Source organism: Lepidochelys kempii, chromosome 1 (genome assembly GCF_965140265.1).
Source record: "Lepidochelys kempii isolate rLepKem1 chromosome 1, rLepKem1.hap2, whole genome shotgun sequence".
NCBI classification, from domain to species: Eukaryota; Metazoa; Chordata; order Testudines; family Cheloniidae; genus Lepidochelys; species Lepidochelys kempii.
Genome location: NC_133256.1, coordinates 272574906 through 272587535, shown reverse-complemented (window position 1 = coordinate 272587535; position 12630 = coordinate 272574906). Strand labels below are relative to the sequence as shown.

Below are 12630 nucleotides of genomic sequence, written 5' to 3'. Positions count from 1 at the left end.
ATGGCATGCTTTTTGAAAACTCTTTTTGAAAGAAAGTCTCTGCCCGCAGGCAGGTTTGTGGGGTTGCAGCCAGGGAACGCACATCCTAGCACTTCCTTCCTTGGCTGCAGCCCTGCCAACTTGCTTGCCCGCAGGGATCACACAGGAGGTAATAGGCTGGGGCACCCACATCCCTGCCCAAAGCAGAAGCCCTGCTAGAGTCCTGGGGTTGCTGACTGGGTGAGGAGGGCAGTGGGCAAGGCAGGAGCAGGGAAAGTGGGCCTGCAACCTGGATGCCAGGGCTTTTACAGGGCACTTGAGGCTCAGAGCTGTATGGTACCTCTCCCCACTGCTATCCTGCACTAGCTGGCCCATAGCCTCCCCTCCTTGTGGAAAGTGCCAGGCTGCAGACCCCCTTCCTGCTGCTGTCTTGCCCCAGACAGGTTTGCAGGGCTGCAGCCAGGGAAGGCACCTTGCAGTGCTTCATTACTGGGCAGATCTCCACAAACCTGCTTTCATTTATTGGTAACTGCTAGATAATTGCAACTTTTTGCTGGCAACCAAGGGGTTGTTAATAAGCAGAATCTATTGTATTTTCATTATTTTGTCATTGCAAAGTCATGGGTCATCTTCATATGCCCTGTTGGAGCCCAGTGTGGCACTGCAGAAGTGCTCCAGCTTAATTTCCCCATCTGGGACAGCAATAGATTCACTTTTAACAGCCCAGGGCCAGGAGAAGCAAACACCATAACAAAACAGCACGTCCCCTTTTAATAAGGTTTGAGGACAGAAGCAATTACATTACATAGTTCATAAGGTCATCACCTCAGGGCCTGGATCAGAGCTAGCTCCCTATATTAAAATGCACAAAACAAAGACTCTGAGTTTGGTTGGGCTGATCTCCTAGATCCTGAGAGAGAAACTGAACTCAGTCTGGCTTCTACTGCCTTTTGTCCTATTCAATTTTCTGTTCCTGTTTAAACAGCCTAGCCGTAGGGGCAGGGCCTTCTTAATTATATATAAAGCTGTCCCTTAAAGAAGCAGTTTATTTTTTCACAGTCTATAAAAGTTTTTATTGAAACCCAGTACAAAAATCTTACACTCAAGGTAAGGGAATGCTCACAGAGCCTTAATTCTGTCCACTTGCACATGTGTTACAATAGTCTAGTTATAATCCAGACTATAACTATAATAGTCCTTTTAAATAATAAAATTGAATATACTGATTTTTTTTCTATAATCATATACCTTAATGAAGCATCTTGGAGCATACTGTTTTATGCTTGAGTTCATTGAAATTATTTATATGAAAAATATACAATAAACAGAGTTTACTTTGTATCTGTTTATGCAACAGTATATTAGTGAGAATTTATTGACATATGTGGGCCACCTGAATACATTGCTGAGTTGTATAGTGTGACAGGGTCAGGCCAGATGGCTACAGAAGGGTGATCAAAGGTAGATACATTAGCCCCAGATTAAGCAGGTCCCTTTTTCCTGAGTAAGATAATGGGCTGTTCCAGAACAATCAGGAAGTTACTGGAACCAATTATGGTAGGCAGGCTAATTAGGACACCTGGAGCCAGTTAAGAAGCTACTAGAATCCATTAGGACAGGCAGGCTAGTCAGGGCATCTGGTTTAAAAAGGACCTTACTTCAGTCCTTAACTTAGTGAGGTGCGTGTGAGGAGCTGGGAGCAAAAGGCGCACAAGGAGTTGAGAATGAGAAGGCATACTGTTGGAAGACAAAGGAGTATAAGCATCATCAGGAGGAAGGTCCTGCAGTGAGAATAAAGAAGGTGTTGGGAAGAGGCCATGGGGAAGTAGCCCAGGGAGTTGTAGCTGTCACGCTGCTGTTACAGGAAACGCCGTAGACAGCTGCGATCCATAGGGCTCTGGGTTGGAACCCGGAGTAGAGGGCGGGCCTGGGTTCCCCCATCCCACCAACTCCCTATTGGATAAAAGAGGAGGTGACCTAGACTATGGGTCCCACCAGAGGGGAAGGTCCCTGGCCTGTCCCCTCACCCACTAGGTGGGTCAGCAGAGACTGTGGAGATTGTTCTCCTCCCTTTCCACATGCTGTCCAGTGATGAGGTTAGCTGAGTGAATGGCAGGTTTGAGCCACTAGCAAAAGTGGCCAAACTGAGGGCTGCTGTGAATCTCTGAGGCGAGCAAATCCGCCAGTAAGCGCCGGACCCACCAAGGTAGAGGAGGAACTTTGTCACAATAGTTAATTGCTTAAGCCCTTGAATTGCAGCTAAAGAAACCTAGTTGCTGTTTGAAAAGAAAATGTATAGTCATAGTGCATAGCTACTGGTAAAATTAATAAAATTCCATAAAGAGAGGAAAACTCCTTATTTAAAAAGTTTTTCAATAAAAATGTATGGGACCATTATGACAGTGAAAATAGTGTTAATGTAAAAGAACAAAAAAATAAGATGTATCTACAATTGTCATAAAAATTGTGTTTGAAAATGGTGTGATCATGTAATATGGCTGTCTTCATGCATATGTGTGCCATGCAGATTTAAGGTTGCACATGATACCTTAACTTTGATATTTTTTTGACTTTGGGGATTGATTTTTTTTTTAAGAGAAAACAAAAAGGAATTTCATTCCTTTAGAACTTAAAAGCTTTTCTGTCTTGAAAAAAACTAGTAAGTGTGTTGTTTTTTTAACTCCATAATCTGAAACTGACTAGACACCTGTGGAATGTCCTGTTCCATGCATCTTCAGTACAGTTAGTTGTTAGCCTCAGTGAGGCCTAGTTAAGTTAGCCTCTATGAGGGCTAGTTCTGTGTCATATTACAAGCTGTTTGGCTTTAGTGCTGTTCAGAAAATGTGCAAGACTTTTTTCATAATGGAGGAAAGTGTGTCTCCCTTCCCCTCCTCCGCCCCCATACACAGTTTTGTATACAAAAACATGAAATATTTTTGCTCTTGTTTATTTAAAACAAAACAAAAAAATACTTTGGGCATAGACAAACTGTGTGAAAAACACTTGGATGCTTTTGTTAAAAATATTAAAGCTTTAAAAAGTTGTTAGTTACTGGACCCAGGTAGGCAACCTTAACTTTAGCAGGCACTGACAGTCCCACTAGAATAAAGTTCATATTGGTAAAGTATAGTGAATGGTGATTAAACAAGACTGCACTGTCTGATAACATAAATAATGTTCTGTTTTCTAGTATACTTTGCCTATGCTGTTCGATGCCGCCATGCAGATTCTCCGAGGGAAATGCAGTATTCCTTATTCTATGCTTCAAACACTGTTAAAGCTTATTGTTCTGATGTTCAGTACACTGCTCCTTGTTGTAGTCAGAGTCCAGGTCATTCAGTCTCAGCTTCCAGTGTTTACCAGGTAAAAAACAAAAACTAATTTAATAGGAAAGTTTGTTTTATTTTAAAAGATAGTAATAAATCAAACTGGCCTCATTAAGTCACAATTAAAAAGGCTAGAAAATACTTTAGATTTAACCTACTTTATTATCATCTTAGGATTCCCATACAGTCTTATATTTATATGTGATAAATCAACCTATTATGCTACAGCAATAACTGCAGTTGTTAAGCACCAGTATCATAGCAGTGGCCAGTGAGCACTCATTGAATGGTAAGAACATTTGGGCACTAGTATATTCAAACTTGTAGGCAGAAGGTGAAAGCCTTCATTAATGAAGCATTTTCACTATATATAGTAGCAATGTGTGTATAATAAACCTCACACATGAATAATTTAGTGTTTACAGTAAGTAAAACTGCAGTCCTTCAATTCTAATACCACTCTTCAGCTGCATTTCTGATTATCAAGCATCAATACTTGGAACGTATAAAGCCTCCTGTATCATCTAAAATAACTAGAAAAAGATAAATTATTTCATGTTTAGATGAGAAACTATTTTTAGTAATACGTTTATTAAAAGAATAAGGCAATGGAAGCTGTGATTTCATTTGAGAACTCAATATGAAGTAATCTGAAAAAATTAAATGATTGAAGCTAAAATATTTAGAATCTAATTTTCACTGTTTAGGCTGCATCTTTGTATATCGGATCAGACCCGATCCTCCAAGTGCTTAGCCCGCATGCTTAACTTTAACCTCAATAGGATTACTCACATGTTCAGAGTTAAGCACGTTGGTCCCATCTTGATGGACAAAAAGGGTGCGTTATCATAATGTGACTGAAAAGTCCCATTAGGATGAAAGCTAACACATTTGAAGCGGTGTTAGCTGGTTGTGTTTTAGTCTAGATATATAATATTGTGTAAGTACATATTTATAAATCTAGCCAGCTATCACTGCTTCAAACATATCAGCCTCCACTTTTTTATTTTACACTAATTTGCCTGTATTTTAGACTGCAAACTTGAGTTTTTCTCTTGTAAACGTGTTCGTCTATGTACTAACATTTCAGTTTGAATAGAAATGTAATTCAAAACTACATGTACTGCTGCAGTCAAAACAAAATAATGGAGTAAAATAATGAAAGACTATGCTGTTTAGTGAAACCTGAGATACTTCTCTCATTATGTAACTCCATTCTTCAAGATATTGGTTCTTTATTGTGGCCAGGCTTTGGAAAACACATACCCTTTACTATTAATTTCATTGCTCTTACTATTCATAAATTTGGAATTTTGTCATTCTTGTGAGTGATATGTAAATGTAGTCTACGAGCATTTCCCCTGGGAAGTTAGGCCTAAATATTTAATTATGGCCAAAGACTGCTCACAACAAGGGTTTTAAAAGTAGTCTGTGTGCTAAGCTAGTTGTGTCGCATCCCAGCTCTCTGAAGAAACTTAGAGCATACTCTGGCCTACTCTAACTTATGCCATCTGCCTGTGGTACTAAGGAGCTGATATGGCAAGTGATTACGGAAGCCCCAGCCAATTCTCCTTTCCCTAGCCATGCACATTATAAATGCAACAAAGATAAGATGGCTTGGGAGTTCCTAATCCATCTTTATCCTGCTGCAGGACTCCCCCTACATAGGCGATGGTTTAGGTCCAGCATCTGGCTGTGGTGTGGTGCAAAGTGACTGCATTGCAGTGCGGGGTCTAAGCTGTAACTTTTTTTCAACTAACTTTTTTTCTTTTTCTTCTCTTCTTACTTAGGTTTGATAACCCAGCTGCTGTAAGTCCATCTCCTGCAAGGCAGCTGACTTTCAACTACCTCCTCCCTGTAAATGCTTGGCTTCTTCTAAATCCCTCAGAGCTATGCTGTGATTGGACAATGGGAACTATTCCACTTGTGGAGTCTTTCCTAGATATAAGAAATATTGCCACCATTACGTTTTTTTGCTTTTTGGGATCTTTGATTGTCTTCAGTCTCCGATACCCTGGGGATTCCTCCAAGACTGTATTGATGGTAGGAATGATGCATGTTTTTAGTGCTTTTGGTTACAATGAAGTGGCCTATGCTGAAAGTAGTGAAAAACTCCTGAGATTCCCTTAGCTCTTCCTTACATCAACTTCAGCATCATTTTTAAGAAATAAAAGGGCTTTTCCTGATAAGGAATCTTGAACATTGAGACTCCATAGTGCCAGAGAAAATAATCAAGTTCAGAGAGAAAAAGGATTAATAGAATTTTCACCACAAATAGTCAGTTAAATAGTACTAGCTTATTTTAAAGAGGCCTTTTTATTTCGAGTGTTTAAAATGTCTGCTTCACTGATTGAAACATCTCTTTTTATAATAGAATGTTCACTGCAAATCTCCTCATGTAGCACAGCTGCATACACATGTTTTTTTTAAAATCCTTTTAGCTGTTTGATACTGATTCTTTGGCATGAAATCTAAGTGCCTGGAGCCTAGTTTACCAGAAAATGGGGATGCATTACTATATATTAAATACAATTATCCTCTCAAGTACTGTAACACGTAAACAACAGTGTAGGTCAGAAAACTGCTTCTAATCTGCTGTCTTTAGGGATATTAGTACAGTGAATTCCTTGTAGGCGCAATGTAGGTGGTCTGGCAAACATGAAGAAACATTGACTTATATGTCTTCTAGAATATTCCATTTTCAAACCTTGATCAAAATAGCTGCTACCATACAACTTTCTTTTCCTCCTAGATGTTTACCCTATTAAGAAACATCACACAACAGTCATTAAGTAAAATGGGTAAACCCAGTTTTTGTCCAGTGAGACTATTTGCAATATACATCTACTTTGTACTGATGTATAAAAATCTACAGTATAATTATGCATCTGTATCACAGCTAATTTTGTAGGTGAAATCTCTTTTTTCACCATCTGGTAATACTTATTATCTAAATAAACTAGGTAAGCTATAAATGCTGCCTGATAAAGGTATAGGACAGTTGCTGTTGAGATATCTTAATTGTGATTAGAAATCTTTTTCTAAAGTAATCCACAAAAACTGAAATTCTTTTCACTAATTGGCTCATTTTGAAATAAAAACTCAGTGACTTCCAAGTGATACCTGTTCTTAGCCAATGGATATAAGATGTTTTCTGCCATTAAAAGTTTTGTTGCTTTAATTTATCCAGCATAGTTAAAATGGCAGACACCCTCTTTCACTTACACACCAGTTTTGAACACAGATTTATACTGGTATAAAAGTGTTTATACCTATATAGCTCTTTCTGATTCCGCAATGCAAAATAAGCTGTATAGTATCTTATACCTGTAGAAGCGTGCCCACACTTGGTCTTTTACCAGCATAAGTGTAACGGCAAAAGATCATGCCTTTGACTCACATACTTGTTTTGGTAAAAAGTGTAGCCTGTGTCTTCATTGCCCATCGATGGGGCCCCATCTGTTGTCTATGAAGAAAATTTGGTGTTATGACTTTTTGTGTACCTCTTTATTTTTAACTAATTTTTTACCTCTCCATTTATACAACACGTTGCTTATATAGTGCTTGTTAATCTACCATCCACAAGATAGGGAGTTAAAATAGGGTCCCAAAGCCACTTTCTAATTGGGTATACTGCGTACTTTGGTGTAGAATAAGTAGTTAAGACATCAGGCCTAATTGCAGATATTATTGTTCCCTGCATCAAGACAGAAAATGCTATCAGAGCTCCTGGTATTGAAAACTGCCTGAAAACCCTATTGACTCTGGTTCAAGTTTAGCTGGGTTTCTGCTGCTCTCCTTATCTGTTTTGATCTCCTAATTAAACCAAAGTATTTATAACCTGTAATTCAAGATATTCTGATGACAGAGATATTTTTAATTTATGATTTAGCCTTAAATTTTCCAAGATGAGTACTTTGTAGTAGTAAGCGAATGGCTATAGCAACTTCCTTTGAATTAGGTGAGCTTTTCCCCTCTTAGTTTTTTGACAGAACTTTTTTTCTCACCTTTAGTTTAGTTACATCTCTCAGTAACCAAAGAGAGCTGTAGTTAAGGTGGCACTTTATGCTCTAAAAAGCTTATGCTGATATATTCATCTTAGGTGTTTCCATGTGTTCATCACTGCTGTATCTACTAACAGATTTTAATTAAATGATTATATCTGATTTTAATGTACTTTCCCTGTGAAATTGATATGGACTGGGAAAACAGGTTACAGTATATGGTTAAGCAACAATTTTTTCTTCATCCCACAACTTGGTATTAGATTATTTTAAAGTGCAGTTCTGCTCCGTAAGTCCCTGTGAATGTGACACCTAATTACTTAATGGATTAGCTCCATGTGTGTTCACTAATATCCATTTGGTTTAGTGACAAAAATAAGTTTACTGCTTGTTACTCATGTCAGCACTTCAGAACTACAGCAATTGAGAGAGCAGGCTATATTTTTTTTTCCTTCTTGTACATCACCAACAGAGGAACCTAAAGAAATTAGGTGTCCAGATCCCACTGAAATTTGGGTTCCTACCTCCTTTAGGCTCCTTTGAAAATCCTGATGAGATTTATTTACTAACACTCAATGAGTTACACTTGAGCAAGCACGCTGCAGGGAGTGAGGTGTCACTGCTGGCACTGAGGGCATATTTTGGTCTACAGATGATGATGATGATAAGAAAAGAACACACCTCATCAGCTGGATCTCAGGTGGAGTTTGCAAGTCTGGCAGTTGAGTGGCGAATTCTAAACAGACATTAACTGTGCTCATTTTACATATACCATATTAAATGTGGAATCCCGCAATGCCATTTTACAGACCCTTTTCAGAATAGAACAACATCTTAAAAGAAAGCTGCCATTTTTGCTTGACATAAGCAGTCTGAAAATCTTGTTCTTGGAAATAGCTCTCCAGAGTCCATGTCAGTACGTACAACTGGGTGTTATGATCTCTGTAATAAAGCTTAGCACCTTTTAAGTCATTTCAGTTTTTCTTGTTCCAAATTTCCTTTTGACTTTTAACTAGTAACTCAAGCTGTTTGACTTCAGGTAGGAGACTGTTGTTCAAAATCCTTCTTTCTGAAGTGCCTGACAGCAATTATAGAAGGTGCAGCAGTATGTACATCCAATTCCAGCTGCCTTAAACAGATTTAATTGGTATACTATAGAAAACACACAGTAAAATTGGTTTCACAGCTTTTTATTAACTCAGTATGAAAGATCTCCTTAAACAGATCCCAAATATTACAAGTATTTAAGAAAACTGAACACAGTTCAATTTATACTGCTATTGAACACAATTGGTGAACAGTTAGGGCATTTAAATAGCTCTTAGTATCAATGAGACTTGATAATTAGTGATTGCATCCCCGCCTTGTATTCTTACCCTGTTCTCCTTGTTAGTGCAGTTCTTGTAGTAATTTCTGACCACGTTAACTCTGAGCATAATTTTTTCCCTAGACTCTTTACACTCTAAACAAAAAAAATTACTACACAATTCCATCCTGGGCCATTACCAAAAAGTCACTGTTATACAGGGGACCAGTGACAGTTCTCATGTCCAGCACCACTAAAGCAACGGTTCCCAACTTCACGTTGCCCATGACTATGAATTGGTACCTAAACTATCTTCAAAAAAGAGTACACACCTTTTTTAAAGGAAATCGTCCACTTTCTCCTCTCAGTTCCCAATAAGTAGTAATCTCTGACAATATTATTTCCTACCACCACATCTTTGGAGAGTTGGTTCACTCTTCTAGTAAGGGAATTACTTGAAAAAGGGACCAGGACTGTGCCATAATAGACTTGCAAAGAAAAGTGTATTAATTACATTATGTATCTCTTACTAAACAGTATACACAAGTAACTCTCTTGCCTTTTTCCAAATAAATTGGATTACACCCCGAATGCTTTACTTATATATTTATTTTATACTTCTGAAATTTTTTCAACAGATTACAAAAATAAACATGAAAAAGACAGTTAGGCTTAATATTAGGAATTATGATTTTAGAGCAAAACAATTTTTTAAGTTTAGATATAGGTTATTGCAATAAAACTACTAGCTGCTAGTGGTTAAGTGGCCATAAATATGGCAACGTTTATTTTATAGCATAAAAGAGAAATTCAGGTTATATGGCTGTTCGTTAAAGATGCATCTATTACAGTATGAGAGTTAAAATATATCTATGGCAGCATAACTTATTTCCTATATGAAGCTATATTTATTCATCTTACTGCAAATGTCAGAGTATTTGAAATTCAGTATTCATGTTTGGTCAGGTTTATAAAATACCTCTTTCTTTTTCAATATGGGCTTGTAAATTTACTGAACTGTCACATAAGTAGATTATTGAAGATTTCCAGCCAGTTGGCTTCACTTGAGAGATTTATGCATCCAAAAAGCCCCAAGGAAAATGGAAAATGTAAGCAAATTTAGTTAAATCAATTTTTTTCAGTGCTTCATGAAATCATTTAATGGATTTAGATCTTGAGTGTCCCTAACAGTGTAATCAACGTAAAGTTAATTTAGGCCTTGTCTACGTTGAGCTTTCTGATAAGTTACTGCAAAGTAGCTCCACCAGCATTAGCAATGCAGGGAGTGCTAGTGTAGCTTGGTTGAGGGCTTTTTGTACTATCACTTCTCTGGGAGGAGGAGTATGATTCAAAGGCAAAAATGCCAGCAGCCAGTCTACACTTATGTTCTCATTTGTAGAGCTACCACTGTGCAGTGGGAGAAATTGACCAAAAAAAAAATTTAATGCAGAAACAGCCCTAGAGTGGCTCAGGACTATGAGCAGGCTTGTCTAAACTCCTTCATAGTCTGAATGATGACTTTGCCAGTTTCTGTTTTTGGGTCCACTATATAGTTGTGAGCTGTAGCAAATACAAATGCAATTGGTCTTTGTTTCAATAACAAAACCATTTTTATGGAATGAACATGCACTATTTTGGAGATATTTGGCATGCATACACTCCATGTGTAATTGTAAAAGATGTACATTGGTTAAAATGCTTTTAAATCGAATTGCAGTTTCCAAAACTTGCCTTTTTATTAGAATGTCAAATGTCTTCTTAAATATACTGGATTAAAAATACTTTTAAAACCAACCCATACATTTTGTACTGATAATTTTGGAGTGAACAACATGTGGGTAAGAGTTCTGAGGGAAATATTTTAAAATGGACAAGAAATGTTCACAATAATTTTACATTCCTATTGATAATAGGAATTCAACTAGCCACATGTTTGAATATGAATCCAAACATAACTGGATCTAAATCAAGTTTGAAAGTACCATTAAAGTGTCTTTGGAAGAGTTTCATTCTCTTCCTTTAAATATGACAAAAGCATCTGGGATGGATTCAAAGGGCCATATTATGGTTCAGTAACCGATGCAACTGGATTCTAGAACTTCTCTGATAGAGCTGTTACATTATACAATTCAGTTTTGTGTAATGTATAAGAAAGATAAAATTAAATCCTATTTCAAACCATTAGCAAATAAGTTCAAGGCAAATTAAGAAATTCATTTGTGGTTCTGATGTTCATATGTCATACTAATGCACAAGTTTAACAGCACACAAGTAATCTACATGGATAAGGGGCAAAAAAGAATAGTTGTAAGAGTCATAATGTTGAAAATTCTGACTTTCATGTTCCTGAAACATGGTGATTTAGAACCTAGGACCATCTCATGTCACTTTTTGTATGCAGAATTCCTCATTGAAATCAGTGGGAAATTCTTTAACATGATGGTATAAAGTTGTTGTTGATGTTTTCCTATTGTTTTTAATGCATTATGAGAACCGTTGTTTTAAAGAAATGTTAGCAGGTGGATCTTTTTTTCCCACTTCCAGCTTGTAGGCAACCAAATAAGTTAATTGGTAAAGCTTCATAGGTAACTAAGCAAAAATGGGTTCTTTGTAGACTAAAAATTACCTCCCATGTGAAAAAGATCCATTCTTAGTGTAATGTAGAAATTACACTTGAGATTTGTTAAGTGTACTTAGTCGTCTTAGTCTTTCATAAGGATTGTTTATTTTTTTATTATTATTTTTCTATTTGTTCAGGTGGCAGGCACAATTTGTAACTCTAGTTTTGATTACTAGTTCATGTTTGCTTTTGTTTTCTAGGCACTCTGTTTAATAGTGTTGCCATTCATTCCTGCATCAAACCTCTTTTTTCCTGTTGGGTTTGTAGTAGCAGAACGAGTGTTGTATGTCCCTAGCATGGGATTCTGCATTTTAGTAGCACATGGGTGGAAAAGATTATCAAACAAAAGGTAGGTCAAAAAATAGAGGGTTTGGGGGGGCGGGGTGTAATTCTATGAATAAAGATAGTAGACAGAAACCAGGCACAATTAATTAATATCTGTAAAGTGCTTTGAGATTGTCTGATGTAAGTGCTATATAAATGTTAAGTATTACTGCATATTTATCTCTTTGTTCATTATAAAATAAAGGTAGATAAGTGGCTCTGCAAGCTTCTCCTAAAGAGCTCTAACCAGGTGTGTTTCTGTCTTTGTATGTTATATCAATTATTCTAGTCCAGGTTGCCTCTTGAACAAGGACTGCCAGTCAGGATTAATTTTTGGCAGTTTCGTGATGCGAACAGATGTCCACAAGGGACTTGGGAGGAGGTCCTCAAATATATTGTCAGGCTGTACTAGAAGGACAGGAGTGGTTTAATTAGGCCACAACTTCATTATTAACTGTCTGGGAGTACCTGGCAAATAAAAGTGTACAGCATAGGTAACTCCATGATCATTTCAGTATCTACCGGGGGCTTCTGTCAGTCTCCCCACCTTTTCCATCCTGGTCCCCAGCCAACCATCCCCCTATTCCCTGGAACAAGGGTTTAGGTGGGGCTATAATGGGGGATTTGGTGCCCTGCTGTACCAGTTATAGGAGCCCAAACCCTCCCTATTTCTAGTCTTTTAACAAATGCCTTCTTTAAATCCTTTACCAAATTATCTGATCACTGTATCCTTTGCCTATGAAGTACCTGCACTGGACATCCACTCCACAGAATTGAGTTGCAACCTTATAGACTAATGCCTGTTCCTTGCTTACCCCAAATAAGCTTCCCCTTCCTCCCCCGCCCCGAACCCATTACTTTGCCTCGGTCAGTCTGGCAGTGAGGAGGAAATTCCTTTCCAGCCCCCTGAGAAAGCAGCACCTATTGTGGGAGCTCACAGTGGATCATGACCAAACCTAGTATTTCACCACTTTCAAGGGTGGGTGCTGCTTTGGTTGGTCCAGAGGGCTTCCCCCACCCAGCTTCTGCCTATGTACTCTCCCCCATTTTCTGGTCACCGGGGGCAGAGAC

General features: G+C 37.9%; 1 protein-coding gene across 2 annotated transcripts in view; it reads left to right on the top strand.

Moving 5' to 3' along the window:
- TMTC3 (transmembrane O-mannosyltransferase targeting cadherins 3) overlaps positions 1-12630 on the top strand; it is a 46000-nt gene that overhangs the window by 17741 nt on the left and 15629 nt on the right. For both annotated transcript variants that reach the window (XM_073327596.1, XM_073327597.1), the window contains 3 exons: positions 3170-3342; positions 5096-5348; positions 11436-11584. In XM_073327596.1, coding sequence (XP_073183697.1) covers positions 3170-3342; positions 5096-5348; positions 11436-11584 — 575 coding nt within the window. The remainder of the gene's footprint in view (positions 1-3169; positions 3343-5095; positions 5349-11435; positions 11585-12630) is intronic.